This window comes from Hirundo rustica, chromosome 14 (genome assembly GCF_015227805.2).
Source record: "Hirundo rustica isolate bHirRus1 chromosome 14, bHirRus1.pri.v3, whole genome shotgun sequence".
In the NCBI taxonomy this organism is placed as follows: domain Eukaryota; kingdom Metazoa; phylum Chordata; class Aves; order Passeriformes; family Hirundinidae; genus Hirundo; species Hirundo rustica.
In genome coordinates, this window is record NC_053463.1 from 14,804,577 (window position 1) to 14,831,356 (window position 26,780).

The 26,780-nt window shown below is 40.6% G+C and overlaps 2 protein-coding genes across 3 annotated transcripts in view; one reads left to right on the top strand and one right to left on the bottom strand.

The window, feature by feature from the left end:
- The window catches only part of INSYN2B (inhibitory synaptic factor family member 2B), a 29,007-nt gene extending 17,200 nt beyond the window's left edge, over nt 1–11,807 (bottom strand). Inside the window, exon 1 of one of the 2 annotated variants that reach the window (XM_040078371.2) lies at nt 11,677–11,807. The gene's annotated coding sequence lies outside the window, so the exon portion shown is untranslated. The remainder of the gene's footprint in view (nt 1–11,676) is intronic. The other variant, XM_040078370.1, reaches the window with a different exon arrangement.
- Nucleotides 1–26,780, top strand: part of DOCK2 (dedicator of cytokinesis 2) — a 155,436-nt gene that overhangs the window by 82,811 nt on the left and 45,845 nt on the right. The window contains 2 exon segments of the mRNA XM_058422522.1: nt 13,924–14,022; nt 15,653–15,747. Coding sequence (XP_058278505.1) covers nt 13,924–14,022; nt 15,653–15,747 — 194 coding nt within the window.

Sequence of the window (26,780 nt, forward strand, 5' to 3'; positions counted from 1 at the left end):
AGATTATTATTATTATTATGCAGGGCAGGTGCCTTTAAATTTGAATTGTAGCATCATTATTGTCTGACTACCTTTTCTAAAGGCAGAGAGAACTTGCTTTTGGGAAGCCTTGCTTTTTGTGAGGAGAGGATTTGAAAGAATCCCACTTTGGTTAATTATTTATAGCCGGAAAAATAATCTACCCTTACAATTGCTCTCCAAGCTTTGTACCACTCCCCGTATAAGGAGCACCAGGAAAATGAAAGTTTCTCTGCAGCTCACGCTTTGACAGACACACCTATTCTAAGTCACAGCGTTCTTAACATGCTTCGCATTATTTTATATTAAAATATTTATGGCTGGATACTGCTTTTTCTTCAAAGCAATAGAATAAAAATTCAGTCAAAACTTGTCCCACTGGGATAAGATAAACAACAGGCTAATTTGTTCTTCACATTTTATTCTGTTGTTGTTGTTGTTGTTGTTGTTGTTGTTGTTGTTGTTACTGCTGGCTTGGGGCAGATTATGAAAACTAAAATTGTCTCAGTAATAAAAGGTACTGAGGGATCTTGGAATATGGAACATTCGAAAAAATGTCAAGCAACTTTTTCTCCTGGTATTTAGAAGAAAATATGTATTTCTTCTTTATCCAAAGCTTGTTTAGTTTCTCATGAAGTTGGAAATAATCTGAGTTACAGAAGGACTGGACACTTGCCTGGAACTCAAAAGCTCCTGATGAGTGAAGGGCTTATGTGACATGTTAAAAAAACCATTAAAACTAAAAGGATGAACTTAGAATTTTTCTGTCAACCTTGTAATTGTTTCTCTATAGTCAGCTCTTAATCTTGATAGTATTTGCTGTTTCTTAATATTCAAGAAATATTAATGTCAATAATTTCCTAAATCTATAAATTCTCCATGTGGAGAAATTGAGGCTCTGCAGTTTGAGGTTACTGTTAGAGACGCCACAAAACCCCCAGGCTAAGGGCTGAGCTTCAGTAGCTGGGGGTCCCTGGCACAGAGCACAACTCCTATAGAAACAGGGGATGAGGGGAATTCTGTGGAACTCTGGGGTCTTAGGAGGAGGAAATAGTGCATGTAGTGAGATAATAATGATGATATTTGAAAGGAATTCAACCCCATGGCAGAAAAAGTGAGATGATGACACTTTATTTTGTGTTGAGACGGGGAGAGAGAATGATCTGGTAACACACTGAAGTATCACACAGATATATCAGATATATTTATGTCCTGCTGGGCGCATTTAGAATCATGGATCTCGTGTCTGGGCTGTCCTGGAATGTGTCCAAAGAGCAAAGGTGCAATCGTGGCTTACAAAAATAAATCACAAAGTGTAGATAAACATTTCACTCTCCTCTTCACCTTGTTGAGTTTCTAGGATGGCACCACAGAGGGAGGGAGGTGACCCTTTGATGACCTGCTGATGGTCACTAAGGGGAAGATGAACATCTCTGGACACTCCAAGGGCTCTGAACCTTGCTGGATAAATGAACACCTTCTCTGGGCAACACAAGCTCATGTCCCAGTGATGTCAAGGGCAAAACAAAAGCCTGTTTGTTTCCTTGCCTTTCCCATTTCGGGTATTTCTCAATAGTGGTCTGTCGTAACTGATTTTATACTTTGTATAAATTCGAATTTCATTTTTAGCTTACAGAGTTATCTTTAGATGGTGGGAGAAGTTAATAACTGATGATACATCTAATAAATCTGCAGTGTCCTGAGCTGTTTGTCCCTCAGGGTTGGGGTTTTTGTTATTCAGTCTTTACTGAGGCTGGCAGTTTGAAGAAGTCCAGAAGTTCTATTTGGGAACTGCAATCAGCCTAACTAAAAGGCTTCATGGAGATAAATACTTTCAAGAAATTTTTGTATGCTCAAATTATTTTTCCACAAGTGAGGGCAATTAATTTCAAAGAAGACATGAGATAGAAGACATGCAGCATTTTTCCTCATATGTTTTGAAATATGTGAAGTCCTTTGAAAGTAATGTGCCAGTTAATTGCATAAGCAGAAGAATATTGGCTTAAACTCAGTTTCCCTGTACTTTGTGATCCTCTTTAAGCATAAGAATGCAGAATGGCCCCAGTAATTGAGTATTTTACATGATTGTATCACCTCTAGTTGGAGAAGAAAAGAGCAGTCTCTGAAGTAATTGCATAATATGGAGTATGGCCTGCCCAGTCTCAGGAACAAAGATGACCTTTCTCCTTTTTCATACCCCTGGGATGATCTCCCAGGGCCTGTTAGTGAAATATCAGCAATTTTATAGAAGTTCCTTCCTTCCTACATTATTCCAAAGGAACACTGTGTTGCCTTAATGGCCCTGCAATGAGGTTATTTTCAGAAAACTGTAGTGGTTTTTTATTTTAAAGAATAATTTCAATGTAAAAGGTCTCCTTGGGAATAGCTTCGGGTTTAATTTGGGTAAGTAGCAGTGTGATTCACGCAAAATACTGAAATGTAAACCTGTGTTATTATGAAGGCAAGTAAAACATCAAGCACGTAGGTGTGGTGGTGTCTCGCTTCAGACATGACTGGACATGCAGATTTTCCAACGTTTTCCAGAAAAAATTAAACGAGACCAAATGTGTACCTTGCCACAAAGCTGAGCCAGGCAGACAACCCCAAAGCTGTTAGAGAGGCTTGGGTTAGAGTTACCATAAAATGTGTTACCTGCATAAAATTAGGTGTCTGATTCAGGTTTTTATCTGGTGGTTGGTTTGTTTGTCTTGTAAAATTAAAAAAAAAAAAAAAAAAAAAAAAAAAAAAACCAAAACACACAAAAAAACCCAACAAAAAAATTATTTTTTAAAAAAATTAATAGAACCCACAGAAATGTTGCCATGTGTAATCTGTCAAGATTGCTTCGTTATTCCCCTAAATCCAGAGAAGGAGTTATGAGGCAGGAACTAACTGGCAGCCTGAGGGCATGTGTATCCTTGTATAACAGGAATCGACCTAGTTCAGAGGGAACATCCTTTCCTTTTTTAAAAAAATAAGTTTAATACGTTGATAGAGATGTTTGTAATCCTGGTGTCACTAGTTTTGTGAAGAGCTTCCAGAAAATCCAAGCATTCTCAGAGTTATTTCTGTTGCAATTATTAAGATTTCTCTTAGCAGACTAACAAGGTTGATTTTCATGGCCTTTGCATGTCCCCAGGATGCCCCCCAGGTTTGCACATCAGCCTGTTTCCCCCATTAGCTTCTCTGGGAACGCTGCTGTGCCCAAACCTGTGGGGACACCACTGCTGCAGGGCTTGGAGGCAGCAGCAGGGAAATCATCTGAGCAAGGGCTACATTGGGTTTTTCCAGCTGCTGAAAGTGTTTGGCCAGCCCAAACCCCTCTGCCAGCCCATGCCCACATCCTGCATATTGATACTCCCCACGTTTTGCCACCACAGAACCTGCGCCCCACGCACTGCTGTGAAATCCTGGACAGTGTTCTTCAGCTCAGCAGAGTGCAAGTTCCTTTTTCTGTCTTCTCCCAAATCCCTGGGACCACATTACTGGTTTCCTGTTTTCATGCTTGGATGCTCTGTTCCTCCAGAGCATCTGTGCCTTGAGCTGCACAACCTGCTAGGGCTGACCTAATGTCCTGGAACTCTCTAATTGCAGCACAGACAGGCAGAGACTGACTTTTGTGATGATCTGGAAGGGGTGAGGGGGCTCCTGTACTTCAAATTTCCTCCTTCTCCACGGCCTTATTCATTCAGAATCAATATATGAACCATATCAGTTTTCCTCTTGTTTGGTTGTAACCTTTTTCTTTTTTTTCTTTTTTTTTTTCTTTTTTTTTTTTTAATATATATATATATCAATGATTTGTAATAATTAACTAAATATTCCCGAAATGTTTTAATGGTCATTGTATTTAACAGTCTTGGAGATCAAGATGTTATACCAAGCAGAGATCAAATAAAAAACACTTTTACCGTATGTGACTACAGTGCCATTTGAAAAAGACAAATGGCCCTGATCTAGTACTGAATGCTTTATTTTTGTATTTTCTAAATATAAGAAAGACATTTTTCTTTTAAGGGAAATACGTAAGAAAAAAATACTCTCTATTACTGGATTCCTGACACTGAGCTCTGCAGTCTAGGAAATCTTGTTTTAAGATATAAAATATTAGCAGCTTCCTTTAAAACAAAAACTGAGCAGAACAAGTTACTTTTTTTTTTTTTCCTTCTTCTTCTTAATGAACATGCCTTGAAAACTGATAATAATCTAAATAGAAAATTTGATTCCAGTCCCTCCAGCTTCCCAGACTCTTGCCTTAATATTATAATGTTGCAGCCATAGTTTGGAGAGTCTTTGACCAGGAACCACACAATAGATGACCAGATCCAGGTCTGGAATGGAACATGGCTTTATGTTAACTAATGCGGGAAAAGAATTCAGTTATAAAACATACCACAATGACGTTGTCAAGATAGGAGATATTTTTTAGATATCTTGGAAGTTCTTTTAACAGTGTGATGGTACAGCTTCTACCAAATACTGGGTCTGATCCTCAGCTCTATAGAACTAAAAAGACAGAAAATTACCTGCTTCACCACAGGTCCTTTGGTGGCATTTCAGGGGAGGACTAGAGCAGAGGTGACACTACTGACCATGATCCAAGAAGTTTTTATGAACAGCTTCAGCAGCACAGTCCTGAAGCTGCTATTAAACCCAATAGCACTAATACAGAAAATATAGAGGAGGTGTAGGTTGTGATGGTTCAAATCTTCACCTTTTCTCTGTGTGTGTTGTTAGATATGCTCTGATGCTCCCACACACTCTGTATTGCAGTGACTAATCATAAAAATAAGAGGCTATAAGAATGCTCAGGTGATGCAAACTCCAAATATCAGAGGCATAACTAATGATATTTCTCTGGCACTCTCATTGTTGAAGTTTGCTTTTTTATGCGCGTGGTTCTGCTTTTGTTTGTTTCCTGCTAGGATTGCAATTCCCTAACATCTATCTACACTCATGATTTCTGTTTGCTCTGTCCAGGAGAAGGTGCTGGCACCTTGGCTTCTTAGCAAGACAATCTGTTTGAATGAAATCCTAGCTTAGAGATGAGGAAAAATAAATCTCTGCAAATAGCCTTGAATATTTTGGCAGTAAAGCAACACAAAGAAGTGTCCTTCTGGAACACAGTCGTAATCCTCAGAAGGAGTTCAGACAGTCAGATGATGTGGCACCACAAACCACAAAATGTTTTGATAATCATGTTGGGGAAATTTTTGAAAACTGTTTGAAGCCCAGTTTGTGTTTGGGAAGACCCACTGTAGCACAGTGCTGTTACATCAACACTAACCCATTTTTCTGAGGATGCTTTATGTTTGGAGTTTTTTGGGGGAGCAAGTTTTAATTTCAGAATAAGGATATAATTTTTTGTCAGAGGGATTTAATGCCAAGGGAGCAGAGGTGTCAGCTTTTACCATCCTGGTGCATTTTCCAAACAGCCAGGAGCAGGAGTTCAGTGTTGTCCCATTGTGGGTTTAGGATTCAGTCTCCTGGATTGCAGTGACTGAGCAACCAAGGGACAGTCACACCTCTGATGGAGCCTTAGCCAGGGCACTCTGGAATTGTTTCCCTTTTACAGGCTTTTGACTGGTTTTTCTTTTTCTCATTTTAAATATGGAAGAAAAACCGAGAGCTAAACTAATTCCTGATTTAGTTATTCAAAGAAATGTCAACTCTCATCTTCATTCTACTTTTATTGTAAGCACATAATGAAACCAGCTCTTGGGCTGGTGTTAAGTTATTAAAGGAGTGTTCCTTATTCTGCCAGAGCTCAGGGATGATGTGTTAGAATCTCCCTAAAAATACAGATTAGCATAAGCACAAATAATTGATGCAGACAATGCTATTTGGGAAATTTCCATCTGTATATTATTAGAGTATCAAAATTCTCTGTTTATGTCACATTATCATTGAAATTCAATCAGCTGGGGCATAACTGACATCCCTTGAAGAGACCCACACCTGAAGAAGGTTCAAAATTGCCTGTAGGTTGTGGATTGTAGATTGTGTCCATTGGCAGGACTTTCTGTAATTGTTGTTTTTTCCTTTCATCTTTATGCATGTGTTTCCACAGGGTTTTCTTTCCCAGAGAATTCCCTATGCTTTCCATTGAGCAACCTATCCAAGATTCAGTATGAAAAGCTCTCTTTAGAAAGATGTTTGGGTTTTGCTATGAATTTTTTGGTTTAGACCATTACTCTGCCAACCAGTCTCCAAGATTTTTTGTCAAGCTTAAAATTGGAGCACACTGTTACAAAACAGTTAAAAATAAAAGCCCCTACTGGATATCATTTACATACGAAAAATATTTCAGATGCCAATTAAAACTGTTCTAACAGTTGCTGGTTGCTATTAATCAATCCTGAACAAACACCGTGGCTTGATTGTGTAACAGGCGTGATTTGTTGGAAAATTATTTTTGTTGGGCCCTATTTTCTCCATAAGAACAATTTAAAAGTAAGAAGGAAGTTTCTGGAGGGAAATGACTTTCAACAGTTTTCAGCAGAACTATTGTGATAAAGCTTTGTTTCAGCCATTCACAGATATATTTTATTAGCCTCATCTCAGATCAAGTAGTTGAAATTTAATTTAAATTTTCTGTCTTCAGTAAGTGCAGCTGAAAAAAACCAAAATCAAATAGAGCGATACAGTTCTGGGAATACAGGAGGTGGCTCTGTTTCGTTTTAAGGAAGTGAATCATCATCCAAGACATTCGTCTTCACATTGTGCAAATTTAAAGTAGCAATAAAAGATGCTACTGCACTTTGAAGAGCTTGGATTGCTCAGTTCTGCTCTTTTTGACCCCAGGGTTGCTCTGTTCCCTGCAGCCTCCTGCTGCAGCCCTGGCTGGGTTGGTTCCTGCTGTTGTGTTCCATCTCAGGGCAGGGATCTCTTCCCCAGCCCCTGAACTGCTTCCCGCAAGTTCCCAACTTGGGTTCCAGTCCTTTCAAATGGAAGAGATTGGCCAACCTTTGTTACAGTAAATAAACCATGGGTGGTATTTTTAATCTTATTCCTTGCCTGTGCTTGGTGTGTGGCTCCACAGTTTCTCTGGAATGCTGAGTGCATCATCTCTAACGTGGGAATGAGAGCGCTGGGACACCGGGCAGGAGCAGCCCCGCTCAGCCTGCTTGGCTGCCCAGCTTTGAGGGCATCAGGGCAATGCAACAGCCCTTGGAAAAAGAGGTGAGGGATGTGAGCAGCCTGACAGCCCTGGGACACTGGGGAGTCTCAGAGGACATCTCAGGGAGCAGGGCAGGAGCCGGCTGGGAAGGGCTCAAGTGACAGTGGGGCGGCGATCAGTGGGATGCAGAGGACAAGAGGAAAGCTGCACAGACACAGATCCCTGCACAAAGAGGATGGGAGATTTCATCTGGCAGAGCAGAGCGGAGATCAGGAGTGTGGCAGCAGTGCTTAAGTGAGGAGGTAAAACAGCTTTTTTTCTTTTTTTCTTATTTTTATGTTTTTAAATAACTGTGCTCTGGACTAGTTCAGTTTCCAAGCAATGATTGCTCATTCCTTAGAAGAATCACAGAATATTCTGGGTTGGAAGGGACTCACAGGGATCATTAGGTTCAGCTCTTTAGGGAATGGCCCATACAGGTATTAAACCCACAACCTGGGCCTTATCAGCACCATGCTCTGACCAGCGGAGCTCAACTCAGTGCCTTCTGGGCTCATTGATTAATGTTATTCATAATTTATTTGTAAATATGCCTTGAAGATGAATACAAAGTTAATATTACAGGAAAAATATTAAATTACACAACTGTGTTTGAACACAGACTAAAGCAGAAGTTAAATGAATTACGGTGGAGCGTTCGTATCAACCAGAGACAGTAGCAGAAATTCTGGAGTGGATTTACGGCACAAAATCAGCCAAACAACAAAACCCAGCAGCAAAAAAAAAACCATTGGTGAGAATGAAAAAAAATCTTTTTTTTTGAATGTTGTTAGAAAATCTGTACAAAGTTAAAAATACACCCCTGTAAAAAATAACAAAAATGGCAAAGGATATACTCCATGAAAATCAAGCTACTTTTATGTTCTACCATGAACCATTATTTTATTGCTTTTATCTATAGATGGAAAAGTCTTGAATGAAATAATACTGAAATTGTTGTGTTTGTCTAACTTGTAACAAATCTTAAAATTGCACAGAGCAGCTGCTGTCGCTCTCTCATAGCGTTACAAAATTGTTGTGTATTATTCTACCTGGTAGTCTGCTGCTTTTAGAGTTGTGTATCCTTTTAGCTGAACCTTGTGAATGGAAAGAAAATGGTAGAACAAGCTAAAACAGCCCAGCATGTTTTCAGTCAGAAATCCGAGGCTGTCAGTGAGAGGCGGAAGCAGGGTGCTGTTCAGTCAGCCATAAAACACAGGGAGACAGAACCAATGAACTGTACCAGTGTATAAATGGAAAATTAAAAACTCACACCCACTAGGAGTGGATGAATGTTGCTGTAAATGAATTATTAGTGCCATGTGCTCACTGGCAGGCTCTGAGTCTGTATGGATTGGGAGCTGTTCCCCATCTCACACGTGATGAATACCCGAGGTTGTTGCATAGCAGCCTGTCCTAATGTTTATGTATTTGTGCCTTTCCAGCTCAAAACAGTACATTTTAGGACTGCACATGCATTGGCAGGGACATCTATTTCTGGAGAGAAACAAAACTACTGCATTAACAATTCACTGGAAATTCTGCTTATTTTTCCTTTCAGATTGGTATTGTTTAGTATTTGCATAATATGATCAAGATGTTTGTCTCAGCCTCTACATATGCCACAGTTCTCAAAGTTTAATGGGGTTTCCTGAGGAACTGTGGCTTCAAGCCACTTTGGTTCTTTGTGGCTTCACTGAGCATCTTCCATGCTTGTTCTCATGTTGCTCTTTGGCTCATGACAAGGAACAGCTGTGATGTCTCAATCATTCTGTGAAGACAGGATTTTTGAAGACATTCTCAATAACAGACTTGTGGTCCAACAGAAATATTGATGATTTTTAACTCTCAATTAAAATAGTTGATTGGTTAGTTTTTCTTTAATTACACTCAAGATGACATATTTATCACTTTTTCTCCAGAAAGATGTACTTATTTCTGAAAAAAAAACCCTAACCAAAGCAGAACTCTCTGGCCCAACGAAATTCTTGCTCACTCTCTTTATGTGCGTTATTTTTACAATTACTGTTTCTAACATGCAATGAATTTTGAAACTTCTGGCTTATCATAAAAGGGAGTTCAGAAGTAAATCTAATCTACGATTGCTGCAAACACCACAAAATGCTGGGCTGTTTGAATAAGTTTCTTTGCTCATAGGAAAAGTCGTGTGTTAATCAAACGTGAACCATCATTGGTGTGGGGTCACAGGTTGTGAGGATGATTCAGAGCCCCCTTACTTCACCCTGCTTGTGAGGATGAGCAAAATGAACGTCTCCATATGGTTTTGTGTTTACACTCAGGCTTGCCAAAGTGCTCTATTAATGAGGGTAAATGCTACTTAAGTGCCTACATTAAATAAATATCCCCCTGAGTCCTTCCAGAAGCGCATCTGCATGAGGATTGCCGACCCTGCAGCCACTGAAACCCGTCTACTATATTAGATCAAAATGTAGCTTCATTCCGTGTTATTTCTGTTGTTTTCCCAGTGCATTTGCCTCATCCTTGTGCTGCTGCTCTCTTTGAAGTTACTACGGCAACCTGTCACCATCTGCTCTTATAAAGTGTGCTGGGCTTGCGTTGCTAGGTGTTGAAGTTTGTCATCTCCCTCATATGATCCTGATGTTCCTCAGCTGTTTCTGCTCCTGCACACGCTGCATCCACAGCCAATTTGCGCTTTTTCAGCAGCGCAAGAGGTTCCACATCTTCCTGCTTGACCTTAGGGAGCCCTGTTTGTTTTACAGAATAAGTCTGCAATTCCTTTTGATGTGCTTCTTGTATACTAAACCAAAACAGCATCTCTTTCACCTCACCCGCTACTTTGCAATGTTTATACTAAAGCCAGCGCTTTATTTCACTTATATATGGCATTAATTAGGGGGGGTTTAAGAGAACAGAGAATTTGAATGTTTCTTGGACATTTTCTCTGCTGTTTTATTTTCATTTGACCACTATTTACTTGTGTTCCTGCTCCTGACAGCAGTGCAGCATTCATATTATCAAATTCCCTATTTCTTTACACTTTTTTAAAAGTCTGACAGAAAATTGAATAATTAAAAAAAAAAAAAAAAACCAAACCATAATTCAGTGCTGTTTCTGTTTTAGGTTCTTTTGTGTTCATAAGGAAATTAATGTATTGGGGTTGGGAAATATTTTATTAGATCTCCTTAAAGTCATGCAGAGTTGTTTCTGGGTTTTTTCTATCCACGTTGTCTCAGCAGTCAAGTGTTTACTTTGATACGTCCATTTTTTTATACATTTGACCTAGTTATAATGAATATTTCCTGTGTAATTCACAGGCTAAATCTTAACAAGCCTGATCAGGCAGTGATTTGCTAAGATTCTACCTGAACTTCACCTTGCTGGCCACAACCTTTTTTAAACCATTCAATCCCTATGCACAGCGGTTGACCTAATGAAATAAGTTTTTTAAGAGATTCTGAATTTCTTTTGCCGTCCTGTGAACACGCAGGAGCTGGTCCTTGTGCAGAACTTACTGCGTTCACAGGCACTTCTGCTCTTTGCACACTCCAGTCAGAGGCACTTAAAGCCCAGAGCAGAATTTCACTGAAGGCAGGGAGGTATTTGCAGGATTGATCACAGCTGTGGAACTGTGTTACCCTTCAGTTCTGCCGGTGAGAGTGCCAGTGCTGGGGGTGCAGGGGCGCTTCAGGGATCCGAGGCTGCCTCTGAGAAGCCAATATTTATTGCTGCCATTTGGGGATTAGGAGGGAGGGGCAAGCTTTAAACCTATGAAGATGCTAGCAGATGATTTCTGATAGTTGAGATAGCTGGCAAGAAAATGTTTAAAAATCAGACAGTATTTGTAATTCCCTGATTTACAGTTACATGGAAAGGATGGAGGAAGTTTTTGCAGCAAACCACCTTTCCTGACACCTTTTTTATTATCATTCAGTCCAACTGATGTGAATTTGACAGGTTTGATGCAGGGTCCTGGCCAGCAAGATGTGATCTTTGCCTATGGCTCTTTTCAAGGCATATCATCTGTTAATTTTAGAATCACCATACCCAGTCTCTAAGGCATTTGTGCCGTACCACAACCACAGACATAGCTAGACACATTTTTTGAAGTTGGTTTTAACAAAAGAAATAACCTTCTTAAAGTCTTTATGCCCTTAAGCATCGTGATACAACTATTCAATGCTTGTGAAGAAATGCTGCTCATTTCAAGCAGTGATTATTTAACTTGAGTCTAGAAAGGCATTCAGTGGTGAATGCTTAACTACTAAAAATATGAGCTGCTTTTCGTGTCAATTCTCTAACTTCTGTCGGCAATCTTTTTTCAAAATCATGACATGAGAAGAAAACCCCCACACAATTTCAGCACCGAATCCTTTGCATTTCATTACTCCTTTCAGCTATGCATTTAACACCACAGCAAAGATTTGTCTGTCCAGAACTGTAAAAGTGAAGTACTACTGCAGGAAATCCAGCATTTCTTTTAGAAGAGCATCAGTACCCGAGAACACACGATTTCTTACCTGAAAGCTTTTGGTTTACCTGCAGAAAATGAGTCTTCTTAGCCTTGAAAAGTAGGCAAGGCTCCCACTGGCACTAAGGTCACTCCAAAAGAAGGTATGGTAGGTCCTTTAGGTTGTAATTTCACTCTTTGTATGCAAGAAGTGTGCTGGGTCTGCTCACGGAGGAATAAATAAATAAAGCCACAGCAGCACGAAGCGGAGAGCAGCTGGTGGAGGGAAGAACAAGACCTCTAGTGGTGACAGGCAGCAGCCAAGGCAGGGACACAGCCACAGGCAGAGCTGGTCCCTGCTCTGGAATGGGGACAAAAGGGTTGGGAGATGGAACAGCAGGACAGAGCGAGCCCGAGTGACACCGAGCATCGGAGAGACACTGAGCGACCGAGTGACACCAAACGTCTGAGTGACACCGAGTGTCCAGGTGACACCGAGCATGGAGTGACACCGGGCATCGAGTGACAATGAGCATCGGAGAGACACCGAGCGTCCGAGTAACACCAAACGTCTGAGTGACACCAAGTGTCCAGGTGACACCGAGCATCGAGTGACACCGAGTGTCGGAGTGACACCGAGCATGCTAGTGATACCGAGTGTCCAGGTGACACTGAGCATGGAGTGACACTGAGCATCCGAGTGACACTGAGCATCCAGGTGACACCGAGCATCCGAGTGACACCAAGCGTCTGAGTGACACCGAGTGTCCGAGTGACACCAGGCATTGAGTGACACGACACCGAGCATCCGAGTGACACCAGGCATTGAGTGACACTGAGCATCGGAGTGACACCAAGCGTCTGAGTGACACCAGGCATTGAGTGACACCGAGCATCCGAGTGACACTGAGCATCGGAGTGACACCGAGCGTCCGAGTGACACCAGGCATTGAGTGACACCGAGTATCCAAATGACACCGAGCATTGGAGTGACACCGAGCATTGGAGTGACACCGAGCATTGGAGTGACACTGAGCATTGAGTGACACCAAGTGTCCAAATGACACCGAGCGTCCGGGTGACACCGGGCGTCTGGGTGACACCGAGCATTGGGTGACACCAAGCGTCCAAATGACACCAAGTGTCCAAGTGACACCGAGCATCCGAGTGACACCGAGCATTGGGTGACACCAAGTGTCCAAATGACACCGAGCGTCCAAATGACACCGAGTGTCCAAGTAACACCGAGCATCCGAGTGACACCGAGCATTGGGTGACACCAAGCGTCCAAATGACACCGAGTGCCCGAGTGACACCGAGCATCCGAGTGACACCCAGCGTCTGAGTGACACCGAGTGTCCGGGCGACACCGAGCATTCCCAGCACCACCTGCACACCCAGGGCTGGGCACTCCCCGAGCCAGAGCACAGAAAGGATCTGAGGAAATCCAGAAAATGATTTTGCGTGCTCATCAATTTTTCACAGTTGTTAAAATAAAATCAAAGCATTGTGAAAGCAGGTTCATTTTTAAACTGAGAGTTAAAACTTCAGCAAATGAAAAGGGATCAATTAGGGGGGATCTTCACAGTCTTAAAGGAAAACTGCAAATCGTTAAACTCACTTTTACTGCTTGGGAAAGAAACGTCTTTGACACTTTCAGTAACTTACAGTCAAAACTCAGGGCTGGAAATCATGTTGTATCTTTCAACATTTTGACTGCAGGAATTGAGAAAGACTAAATACTTCCTTTTGAGGAAGTTTGAAAGTTTTTTTTTTTTTTTTAATTATATGCAGGTCATAACGTTCTACAGAAGTTTGAGAGTTCTCTGGTAGCTGCTTAAGCATCTGCAGAATGTAAAAAAAAAAAAAAAAAAAAAAAAAAAAGCATTTCTTGCACTATTTATTCCTGTGAATAACAGAATTATTAGAAATTTTTGATTCTAACGTGTTTTCTTCCCATGAATTCCTAACAGAAGAATCCTAGGGAGCATCACATGCCTTTTAGGAGTCTTAAGGTGATACTGAGTTGTACTTCATGTAAGAAGTTTTCTTTTCACAATGTGTGTTTCCATGTGGTGTCTCATTAATAATGCAGCTTTCTCACAAGAGCCTGGCCCTTGCCAAAGCAGCTTTTGAATAATCCTTTTGGAGTTTCTAGTTTGTTCCTTTCATCTGGGCTCGCAAAAGCTTGAATATTATTTATTTTTACATACATAAAGGGATTTTTCAGGCATTTTGCATGCTTCAACTTTAGAAAGAGTATATTCCAAGGTCTTAAGGGATGCACATGTGTTGATTCTGCCTGGTTTGCTTTCAGAGTCATTTTGTGGCGTGCATGACAGCGATCCTGAACCAGATGAATGACCAGCATTATTCAGTGTACATTGAAACTTTCCAGACAAATTCAGAACTAGTGGTGAGTACTGAGTGATCTTGGAGTTGACAGTTATAGTATTTGATTTCCTGTGAAAAACCAGTAGATTTTTTTTATTTTTTTGGAGTTTCTTACCTGATTCTTCCTAGAATAAATTCTGTTGCTGTACACTTTTTGCCTCTGTGTTATTGCCCTGCCTCCCTCTTCTAATGGTGGCACTGGACAACACTGTAATGAGAAAACTTGGACAGAAACAAATGTCTCTGTTGATCCTGGCACCAAGGTGGTGATGTAAGGATCCAGAATAAGTAATGGGATCTATGTGCTGTACTCTTTTGAGGAAGGGGAAAAGAAAAAGGATAAACCCAAAACAGCAGCAAAACTTATCCTCAACTAGTTGAACATTCCCTCCTCCCTTCACACGCAGTGATGCATTTTCATTTTCACTATTGAGTCTACTCCTGGTGCAATAAATGCCCTGTTCTTGTAGTGCAGTTGTTTCTGCCAGAATTTAGTGGTACCAGAAGGTTTCCATAGTCCTGTGTGTGTCCTTTGACATTCCTGGTGCTGCTGTCAGGTAAGGCAGGGTAGTGGCACAGGTTTGGGTTACATCTACAGTTAGACCATGGAGGCAATACCTGCACTTGTCAAGAACTGATCACTTTCCTTCCTTTCTTAAAGTCAGACTGGTGCCATAATTGAAATTTTAAATATGGTCTAAATGGAGGAAAAAATTTAAAAAGCCAGTATTTTTCAAACCTATTCGTTCTTATACATAGTGAGACTAATTAATAAAAAATATAAAACTTTACTCAGAAGCACTACAATTTTTTCTTTCCATTAATTTATGCCTTCTATTATCCAAAGAGCCCTGTACAATGACTTTAATGTACTGGCTTTTATCTTTCAATTTGGAATCTTTGCTGTTCTACAGGACTTTGGCTCCAATTTACTGGTATCACCAGGAGTTCTCCTCCTGACTTCACTGAGAGCAAAGTGGAACCCCCCCTCTTAGCTCCTTAATCACACAGAAACCTGTAGCTTTTTTATCTTCTTTTTCTTGCTAGAGCTGGGATTAAATGCGCTAGACCGTATTTTTTGTTTAGATTTGGATGTTTATTAATTCTTATCTATGTTACAGATTTACAAACTGTGAGTTCTGTAGCACTTCTAGATAACAAAGTGAAAAATGGCCCATCTCTCTCTCTGCAAGGCTTTTTAAGGGTAAATTGCCTAATTGAGAAATGACAAATTATTTTTACTTGTAACCTAATAATGAATCACCTGTGGCCCACAACGTGGTCTCTTCTATCCAATTACAAAATCCCACCTAGACCCATGAAGCAGAAGGTGAAAAAGAAAGACTTACCCTCCTCCCTAAAACCTCCATTTTGCCTTATATATATATATTACTATATTATAAAACCTTCAACTCTAAGTTTTTCACCACTTTATATTATACACTTCTATTTAAACTACACACCCATAATCCCAGTTCTATCACTGAATTTTGGGAGCTTTTTCTAAGGCTTCAGTTTAAATGCAGTGTTTTCTTGGTGGTCAGTGCCTTTCAGCACAAAAAGTCTAAAATTTTCTGTGCCCAGAATTCCAACAGAAACCCTCCTAAGTTCATGTTGCACAGCCCCAGCCTGACTGCATTTTGTTCCTCCAGGACTTCTTGATGGAAACGTTCATCATGTTCAAGGATCTCATTGGGAAGAACGTTTACCCCTCGGACTGGATGGCCATGAGCATGGTGCAGAACAGGTAAGAAAGGGAGCAGGACCAGTGCTTCTGTTCTCTGTGCTTGTGCAAGACTTTTGTTGACAGTCATCTGTACTATATTTATTTTAGCTTTGTAGAGATGATGGTAACTTTGAGTTTTCTAGAAGTTACAGAGGGACAGATCTAAGGGTTAAGTGTCAGAAGTGCATAGGTTGGAATGAATTTATTCCACAGAAGCTGTTTATTTGAAATGTCCCAGTTACACAATTCTCCCGCTTTTAAAAAGAGGGGACTGAGGATGCTCAATAAAGTTGATCCTCTCCTGAGAGTGTTCAGTCTCGAGGAAAAGATTTGTCAACAAAATGTACAGTTTTGTGATATGAGATTTTGATATTGGATACATTAAAATCTAGGATTTGAATGGAATTATGTTAAATGAAAAGGCTGTTTGGGGCTTCTTTTGCATTCTGTGATTTGGAAGTGAAGCTTATGTTCTAGTGGGTAGTGCTGGTTCTCGTCAGGTGTCCAAACCTCACTGTGTCACTCATGGCCATTAATGACCATCAGAAGATCCCTGACCCCTCTTCTGAGGCATGCAGGTACAGATGTGTAAATTCAGGTCGTATTTTGTACATTACAGGAGTTTCATCCCTCTTGGTTTTCTGTCTGAGCCAGTCTTTGGCCTCTCAGGTAAAATCTAACCCCTTGCACATACTCATGTTGCTGCTGCTGTGATTGCAATTAGCTTTGATGTAGCAAGGATTACTCTAAATAATAACAATTTAGTACTAAACTACCTACAATCATCTGGCACATGTCAGCATATCAAACCTTTCACATGTAAAACTGTTTCTCTTATCTAGAAAATGTTGTTGACACCTGGATTATCCACAAGTGCAGGATTATTTTATTCTGTGAGGATGGGAAGTGTCTTCCTTGGTCGAAGAATGTCTTTAGAGCTTGGGGCTTCTCCTGTTGGTGTCTGTATTGTGTCAGGTCCTGACTGTAAGGATTGCCTTGGGGAACTCTGTGTGTGTTCATCCCAATGACTCTGAACTCTGTGGACAAGTTGTTCCAGGCAGGTTTTGTAGCTCTAAGCTTTATCCTGTGTAAAGAAATAAGTCAGCATTAAAAAAAATATTGTTTAGAAGCTATTTAATAGTCCTCCTGTAAACACATTGCTTCCCTAAAATAACTTGGCGCTGTTTATGCTCCTTGATTATATTGCTGTTCTCTGGAATGCATAAGGAAATGAGTTATTGATCTTACTTTATGTCTTAATTTTATGTTATATCAACAACTGAGAGGGAGGGTTTTTATCAGTCTTTTTAGAAATTTGGTTTTGTTTTGTTTTTTGTTTGGGTTTTGGCATGTTTTTTCGAGGGAGCAAATGTTCTACAAAATAAATTGAAGACTAATTTCGTTTTCTAGATTTGCCTTGTTAACATTCTTTACCACAAAGCAGAGAAGTAGCAGAGGAAAAGTCACAAGGGATCAGGCTTAGGTCTCTTATAATAACACCGAGAAAAGAAAAGACAATTAAAACAAAACCCCTGCAAACCAAACTAGAGTAATATCATCAGAGTGCAAGTTTTGCTTTCTCTATTCCCCTGTTGTGAACAGGAGGCTCATGCAGGCTTTTTACTCCCTGGAGGAGGTGTTTTGCCTCAAGTCTCCCCTTTCTGCACTTGCAAAGAGCTTGGTGAGGGCTGTGGGGCACATCCGTGGTGTGTGGTGTCACCTGGGCAGTGCCAGGGTGTAGCTGGTGGCACTTGTGCCCTCGGGGTGTGCAGCAGAGCCTGCCCTGCACGACCCTGTGTGTTTTGTGGCTTGCAAGGAAGGTGGGAATTGGAGGAGTTTTGCTGTAGGAGGGACTGCAGCCCGGGGAGGGGAAATCAGGCCATTTACAGAGAGCAGAGGAGAGGGAGGAACATCACCAACACTGCAGGTCTGGTCCTGTTTGCTGAGCAGGACAGCCCCATTCCTGTTATCTGGAAGTAAAAACAGGCAGGACCTGAATGATAGCAGGGATATTTCAGCTAAAAGTTTGATGTCTGGCATAGATGGGGGCACACAAGGAGAGAATGGCTTCTTACAGGGTCCAATGGGAGGGAGAATGGGCATGTTCTTGTCCAGGAGAAATTCAGGTGGGTGAGTTGAAAGAATTGGAGTAGAAGTTTAACTGACTAAGCTTACTTATCGAGCTTTGCCTCTATCAGGATGGAACTCAAATTACTTTAAATCACTATGTTAAACAACGGGCTCTTTGCTTCCCAGGCATTCTCACCCCAAAGCACTATTGAGGGAGGCAGAGGCTGTGTGTGACAGGCAGTATTCAATGAGCAGCAGGGAACGAAAAGGGGGAATGAAATAATGAAATAATGAAATATCATTTCTTTTTCCTGTTTTTCCCTCTCTTCCATTAGCAGCAAGAAGGAAAGAACACTTTTTTATGGCATGCTAGATAGGGCAGAACACTTTGGGAAACAGTAACATCATCATTGAGGTCATGAGGATATAATATCTGAGTTGCTTTTATGATCCTCCATGGTGGATTTAATTAACTTTTGTTCTAATTAAAGTTGCTTACTTCATTCCTCTTATTAGTTACTATTGCTTGTATGTGCACTTTATTCCACTCATGACACTTAGATATTGGCTATTAACTTATTAAAAGCAGTAATTCCTAAGTACATGGCATTTCTGGGGAAATGCTCAGCTGGTTTAGGTAATACCATATAGTCTGTTTAGCTTTCAGCTGTTCATAATTTTAATTTAGAGAGATGTAATTTCTACCAGGAAATTCATGTACTTTATTGTCAACATGAAGTGCATGGGGAGTGAGATTGGCTGAGTGAAAGGAACAGTTAGCAGAGTTAGCAACCACAGGGAAAGTGTTCATGTCCCTTCCCTTGTCCTCTGGGCTCTGAAATTGTAATTCCTCCCAGGGAGTCTGAAAATATTTGATCTTATGATAATTAGTACCTAGGATCAGTTTGGTGGGTGTCCAGTCTGGCTTAGTGAGCACTTGGATTGTTTGTGCGTCTGTTTGGGTTGGGTTTTGAATCTTTTTTGCCCAGGCTACTTTGAGGTATTTAAAAAGAAATGGAAACAGGGTTTCACCAGCACATTTCAAGGTCAGGTCCTGTTCACTGAAAAAACTCCTGCAAGATAACACTGTAGGGTATTTCGTAACACCAGTAGTCCAGCTTTCTCTAAAATATGTTTTCATTACCTGTGTATCTGAGTGTTTTCAGACATCTGTCAGAGTCAAGCCTTCCCCAGCGCTTTTCAAGTTGAACTTGAAAGGTTTAGCACTGCAGGTATTTGGCAAAAGAGCTGGAATTGTTGTCAATTTTCTTTCATTATACATACTAAAAATAGCTGCTTACTCGCTGGTGAACTGCTTTGTGACACCCTCCAGACGTGGTTCTCGTGGAGCTCACACTTGGAGCGCTGTTATTAATGCAGCCAAAGCTCCCTGTGCCTTCAAATCAGTGTCACCTGCAGCCCCAGGCACCTCAGCACTTCGCAGCTGCCAGGGCTGGGGCTCTCTCAGTTCTCCTGGCCCTGGCCAGGCGGCAAAGGGAGGCAGAGGGAATTCCTCTTTGGTGCCCTGCAAGGGGCTGCTGGGACTTCTGTTCAAGAGAGGACAGTAGGGATTACGGTTTATTGGGGTTTTCTTGTATTTTTCTTTCCATAGATCGCCAGAGAATGGCTCTGTGACACCTGGAAAACTTGTTTTCCGCATACGTATGCATGGTCCTGAACACAACCCTGGAATAAGTGTTCAAAGTCAGTTTGGGCAGGGCTTGGAGCAACCTGTCCCAAAGGAAGATGTCCCTGCCCATGGCAGGGGGTGAAATGAAATGAGCTTTGAGGTCCCTTCCAACCCAAACCATTCTGTGATTCAATGAACTCAAGTTCAAAGGGAGAAAAACCTCAAATTAATTAAAATATTTGAGCTGCTTCTCAGTCTTCCATTTATTTATTGGTGGAAATAAAACTTATCATATTTGAAAAACAAACAAAGAAAAAACCCCATACCAACCCCCAAATGAATAGTTTAGGTTAGTTTTACCGTGAAAGTTGATTCATTTATGTAACTAAGGTTGGATGATGGTGTTTTGGTTTCTTTTGTGCAAATAAGGCAGAATTTAGAAGGCTGATCTGCTGCATACAAGTAACTCTTCTCTTTGATCTTGTTTTCCTCTGCAACTTTTGACTGATTTAAACATCATCTTATAGAAATGCCGTTGTTTTTATAAGGGCTTGAATTTTCAAGGGAGCAGAATGCATTTATACACAGGATTATGGCACATTGCAGAACTTTGTCGTTTTGATGTATGAAAAAATATTTTATGCAACAAGTATGAATGTCTAACAAAAATATTCTTTCATGCCCAGTTGCAGAAAAGGGTAAATAAGGTATTATAACAAGTGCAAACAAATGTTACGGTTTAATCATTGATTTAATGGCATACAGTGATAGGAAGTGTCCTTGGACAGTTTGGCTTTGTTATGAGACTAAAAATGTCCTTGTTGAAATGCAGTTTCCCTGTTTATATAGAGTTCCTTTCAGAGGGAGATTTATTTCTTTAGTGCTTCCCATGCTGGGGTATTTGGTACATAATGCCCCAGTGTTCTCAAATTTGTATTTCCTGTCCATTAAATCCAGATTCTTCTGTTTCCTCATTGTCTTTCTCAGTCTCTGCCAAAGCCAGTGTTTGTAATCGGGGAGATGACACAGAATAGTCCTGGGGCAGTGGGGTAAGGCAGGTGAGAGCACAGGCAGTGCTTTCCCTGTGGGCTGTGCTTTGCTCCCACGGAGAATTTCACTTCTCCAGGCTGCTGCTCTGCTGGCAGCCCCCAGCCTGGCACAAAGAGTCACTTCCACCTCTCTGTGCCAATGGCACCCTCCCTCGCCATCCCCTGCATCCTCCTAGCTCAAAGATGATTATTCTACACTAACTCTGCCTGTTGCTGGTTGCTATCTGTGCCTGGAATTATCTGCTTACCGGGAATCCAAACACTCCCCTGTGTGGAGCTGCAGCAGATAATCTGCACACCGTGGTACAGAGTGGATGCCTGCTAGGTGTGAACTGCAGTCATTTATTTAATCTTTTATCTGAAATGCAGAGAGAAAACGTGCAGGGAGGTGTCCCATTCCCACTCCCACTGCAGTGTCTCATCTTTCCTGCTGTCAGCTGCTGGGATGTTTACACTCCCAGGCTAAGAGCTCTCTGAACTGAGAGAAGTCCTCAGAGGAGAGGACAACTCAACACACACACATACAAAAAATCTTGGTAATCTGATGTTCTCAGGAAGTCAGTGAGATAAACAGTTACTTTCCTAGATACAGCTTTGGCTTGCAGATAGAAACCCCTAAGGTTCTTCGCTATGTGGCCTGTTATAAAATGTTTTCAGGTATTTTAATTTTAATAAAACATCTGGGGATTAAGACAATGAGGAGTATTTTCTCCTCTGTAGAAAAAAGTGCAAATGAGTAAAACACATTGAAGAGATTCCCCACACAAACTATTCTATATCTCTACTGAGAAGACTAAAAATTCAATACTCATAATACTCATAATTTTCATTGCAATTGAGCAATCCATCTGTGTTCCCCATTCTGAGTAACTCTAACCAAGCTTCATCTAATTAGAAATTCTGAGGAAATAAAATATATGTGATTTCTTTGTATTTAACATTATCTTGAACAGTTAATTTCCATATGTTTTTACCAGAAGCATCACAAAATAACCCTGCTGCTGTATTCTGTATTTGCTGCATAATCACCTCTTTTAAAATTCATGGTCTGCTGGTTCAATGCAACAAAAATCAGTGAAAGAATGGAGAAGTAATTCCACAATATCAATTCAAGCTTCCTTCAGAAGTGAAGGCTGTGGGAGTTTATTAGTGTGTGACATCCTGACACAACCATGTTGAGACATTACATTCATCTTTAAAAACAGGGTTTCAGCTTTCTGTCTGATTCTCATTCTTGATTAGCTGTAAAGACAGCAAGAGATAGTTAATTTTTTTCATTAATTCAGAATATTTCTACTATGCAAAAAATTGTCTGGAATGCACAGAAAAGCAAAGGATAGAGAAGTGAGAGGGAAGTCACAATATAAGGAAAATTACTGAAAGTAATGAAGTACTGAAACCTCTCAAGCTGGTTTCCTTCGAGCCCATTCTGGCAGCTCTTTCTAGGCTTCATTTTAAAGCATTTGAAACATCCCATTTCCAGGAGTTTGGTATAAAATGTGCACCTAATATGCAAGCTTGAAAATTTATTTTTGGTTCTTAAATGAGAACTACACAGTGTTTAAAACATGTTTTGGGTAAATGCTGAAGGAAAAGCCACACACCAAGAGCCTGTGGGCCAAGTCAAGGGTCTCACAAGGAAACTTGGCTCACCTGGCACAAAGACACTGCACTTTCCTGACTTTCTCTGGGAATTCCTTGTGCTTCTGTCAGAGTAACTCTGGCACATTACAGCATGCAGTATTCTGGACACTTGGCAGAGCTTTTTAATGCAAGTTTTCAAATAATGCTAGTAAAGAAAATCAGGATGTGTAATTGAGACAAGCCCCGGTGCTGTAACTGAGACAGGAGCAGCTGGGACACAGCCACTTTCAAGCAGTTGCTTTCTGACCATGTGATTTAGTTACACTCTGGCTGTACATTGGAAAAGAATTTAGGAATATGGCAGTTGCTTTATCATTAGAATTCAATATGAATGGTTCAAGAAATTATTCCTCAGTCTGTAGCGAAGCTGAGTTGACACAAGGGAGAAATATGATGAAATTATTCTCCTTTCTTTGCGCCACTGGCCATATTTTTTCCAGTTACCATGGAAGTGGATTTCTTCCCAAGTGTTGCCATTATTGTGCTCTTCGTAACTAGGTTTCATGTAGCCACAAGATTTTTAAATATTGTTTCCATCTTGCATTACCCTTCATTCCTAAATCACTGATTGCCATGTTATTAGGAGATAATTTCTGCTGTTGCTCTGTGAAGATTTTTGTTATTTCACCTGGAGTGCCTGTGTTTTAGTTTCTCTTGTCACACTGATGCCTCTCTGCTCTCTCTTCTGTGCATTTTGTACCTCCCAGCATTAGTTTATAGTTGCCATTCACTGTTCCAGTCCTTGATAATGACCAGCATTGGGGTTTGGGTCTGACCCATTCTTGGAACCTTCTCATTCTGGAACGTGCCCTCTTCTGCATATTCTGCACACAAAAAGGAAGAGAAAAGGAGACAGCAGCCCACGGGAGAATCATTTGACTTCAGCTGCTTTTCCCTTGTGTCTGCCTCATGGTACAATACCCATCAGGTGTCTTCTGCACAACATTTTATGAGGATGATACTAAGAAGTTGATATAAATTATGTATGAGTATTATTTTGGCTCTGCTATTCCCTGCTCCAGATCTCATAGAATTGGCATAAAGGCCAATTATCCAAACTATCCAAACTCAGAAAAGTTCTTTAAAAATAATAGTCAGTACATCCTCCAGGGTTTGCAAGAACTTGCCTCATTTTCCTCGTCTATTCAAGTAGAGGATTCACTGATGAAAGTGCTGATTGATCAGTTTTGGGGACTACAAAAACCGCTGAAGTTAGTGTAACTCCTTCTGGCTTGAATTTTGGACCAAACTCTCTGAAAGCAAAGCACTTAAGGTTTGTGGGAAGAAGTTCTGAATTGTAAAAACTATCTGTGCCTTCACTGGCTTTTAGATGTGACTTTAAAAATTCCATATATCCCATCATTTTAATGGTTTCTTCGAATAAGTTTTCACAACACAGGAAATACGCTCCTTTAAACTTTATTTTTCTGTGTCTGATTATCTAGTACAAGTTAGTACTTGATTCATTTTTCCCACCTGTCATTACATCAGTGCAGCACGGGGTGAGGAGCCATAGCAAGCAGGAGCTGGAGCTGATGCTCATAAATACCTTAGTGAATTCATTCAGCCTTCACCTCAGTTTCTGGGTTATTCATCTCAGAGTTGAAGCAGGGAACTCGCAGATTTTAGAGTCATATGAACCTGAAAAGGCACCGAAGAGCATCTCACTGCAGTTGGGCACTGCTTTAAAAGAATTCAGCTGAAGAGTCAGAGGAAAGGTCTGTTCATTATTTTGGAAATGTTTCTAATGCTGGGTCTGATTTAGGCACCTTTCCCAAAATCATATTGTGGACCCAGAAGTGTTCTTTGTTTGGAACAAGGTGCAGACAAAGGCCAGCTTTTGCAAAGCCATCTAAGAGCAGTCAATGTGAATTTAAGGCTTTGTTTGTTTGGGGTTTTTTTTTGGGGGGGGGTGTTGCTTGTTTGTTTATTTTATTAAATCCTCTCTTTATTTTATGTGGCAAGAAACTGATGTAACAATTCTAACTAGCTTGCTAAAAATAACTTGGAGTTGCAGATCTGAATTTTAGTTTTATTACCTATTTACACTTCAAAAGCAAGGACAACATGCAGACCTATTTTACTGTTAGACAAAATCATCATCTTCTGAGAAATAGCTTTGAAATCCTATTTTGATTAAGATGTTGTTTATGCATACAGAATCCTTTCCTTGCTCCATCTCAATTCCTCTGTTTTATTTTGAGGGAGAATCAGCTTGAAATCAAATTTTCCTCTTAGGGTGACACTATTTTTCCGTTTTTTCTGTCTTACATTATTTCCCTGTGTTACTTGGAGTGCTGCTGTCCCCTGTTTAGAACAGACAGCTGACTGTGTGGAACTGAGTACAGTTGCACAGGTTTCTATTCTTTGGGCTCTCCTTCCAGCCAAAATTTTTAACAAATGTCTCTGACAGCACAATAAAGTAAAGCAGAAGCAGCAGGAAATTCAGAGAGAGAGAGGAAACAGCAGCAGTTGAACCATGGCAATTTTGTTGCTGTCCTAAGCCAAAACGCTGAGTTTTAATACCCAGATTTAGCCCAGAGACTTTGGACTTTGAAGATCTTCCATAAATCTTCATGCCCAGGAGTTTTATATGAGCTGTACAGTAGAAGCATCAATTCTCATAAACCCAGGAAATATCTTTGACGTTATTGTGGGTAAAGGAATTTCAGCAATTTTAGACCACAATTATTTAAACTGATGAGAAATTAATTCTGTAGTAAGTGACTGTAGAAAAGTTATTGTTTCATTAAAATTAATTGAAAATGTGACAATTTAATTTAAGTCCTTGAAAATTAGTGTTTAACATTATATTTGCTCTTTTTTTTTTCTTTTTTTTTTTTTTTTTTTTTATCAGACTCTCACACTGTTTTACAAGTACCTGTTTATTTTCATACTTGTGGCTACTTAATTAATGCCCCTTTTAGGTGAAAGTGAAGACTGAGGCAGGACAGAGAAATCATTGAGGCATTGGCAGGAGCCAGGAATAGCATTCAAACCACAGCCTAAGTGACTCCCAATGACAGGAATAGATACACCCTTTAGGCAAAATACAAATGCATGAAAATATTTGGAACTTGCCAGCCTGGAAATATTGCACGCTCCCTGAAAATGTGTCATTCCAGTCTGTCAGATAAAAGTATTTGTGAGAGTGAAAGGGATATTTACAGAAGACAGCTTAAATATAATTATATAGTATAGAACCCTGTAAATATTTTTAATATTTTCCATGATTTCTACTGGGTGTTAAATACCTCAGTATTTCTTAGGTGTCCTTGAGGTTTTTCTGTATGGCTAAAAGTAAACCACAAACTCCTCACAAAATATTTTATTATAGCCGCTAATATGTCCACATTAGGAAATAGATTTCCACTAATAAATTTCATGTGTGTTTAAGCTATGATTTTTTTCTACTCTATTTTGCATGATATTTAAAGGGCAAATTACTGAAAAGTGTGGGATTTTTTTTTTTTTTATTGCAAGAGAAGTTAGTAGCACCAGATTATACCAGAGTCTGCCTAAAGTGGATATTTAGGTGATGTGTTTCACCGTGGTGTTGGAGCAGTGTGGAAATGCACAGAATCTGGGAATTAAAAAAAAAATCAGAAATGGAAGACAGCCCCTCCTACTCCAGCCAAAAACTCTTGAGTGAAGGGAAATGCCCTCCCTGACCAGCTGGAACTCAAGAACTTGCTTTTGTGAGTTGGCAAGAAATAAACTTTGTAAATCCAAGGGTCTAGAGCAATACAGAGTTGCAGAAAACTGAACACTGGAAAGGCCTTGACCTAAAATTCCTGTTCAGAAGAATAATGATGATGATGACACAGAATAACCTGTCTTGATTCTGCCCAGCAGTGTGGGGTTTTGTGCTGCCTAAACCAAATCGTTCTAGAATCCCCTTTCTTTGCAGCATGTTAAGCTGTTTTGTCAAGTATCAGGCAGCTTGGAGGAGATAAATGTCCCCATGTGAGGGAGCCTTAGGGAAGGATGTGTTTATTTGCCTTGGGCAGTGTGAGACAGGGTTCAGCAGGAATCACACGCAGGAGTTGATCACACAAAGGTGGGAAATGGCACTGGGGGCACAGGGCAGCCCTGGGGGTGTGCACAAGGTGTTCAGCAGAGCAGTGAGAGCCTGCAAGGGCAGCACTGAGCAAAACTGGATTTCTTGAACTGGAGGAGATTTGATGCCACGTGGCTTGTCACAGATTAGCTGAGCCAGTGCTGGAAGATGGGATCAGAGGATGCCCTGGACCACGGGGAGGAAGCTCAGCTGTGTGTGTGGGATGATGCTGTGAGTGACACAGCGCTGTCAGAAATCTGTTACCTCCCCCTGCCACAGCTCCTGCAGCGTCCCTCTGGTCACCTGAACAAAAAGGACTTGGCGAGATGTGACATCGTGCACAATTACTGAATTCCCTTGATCCCATCAGCAACGCAGGGAAGTGTTACGTGGGTGGAAAGAAATTCTTCTTTAGGTTTTTGCAAAGAACATTTTCCTCCTGGAGAACCTCACCCACAGCAAGGATCTCACTCCAGCCAGTCACTGCTCTAACGAAGCAGGTTAAGTGGGATTCCCTGTCATAAGTTTACCAAAAGCTGAACTTTTGATTTACTTCCCTCATTAAGAAACTGAACTTAGCCCTTCTGATTTTTTTTTCTTT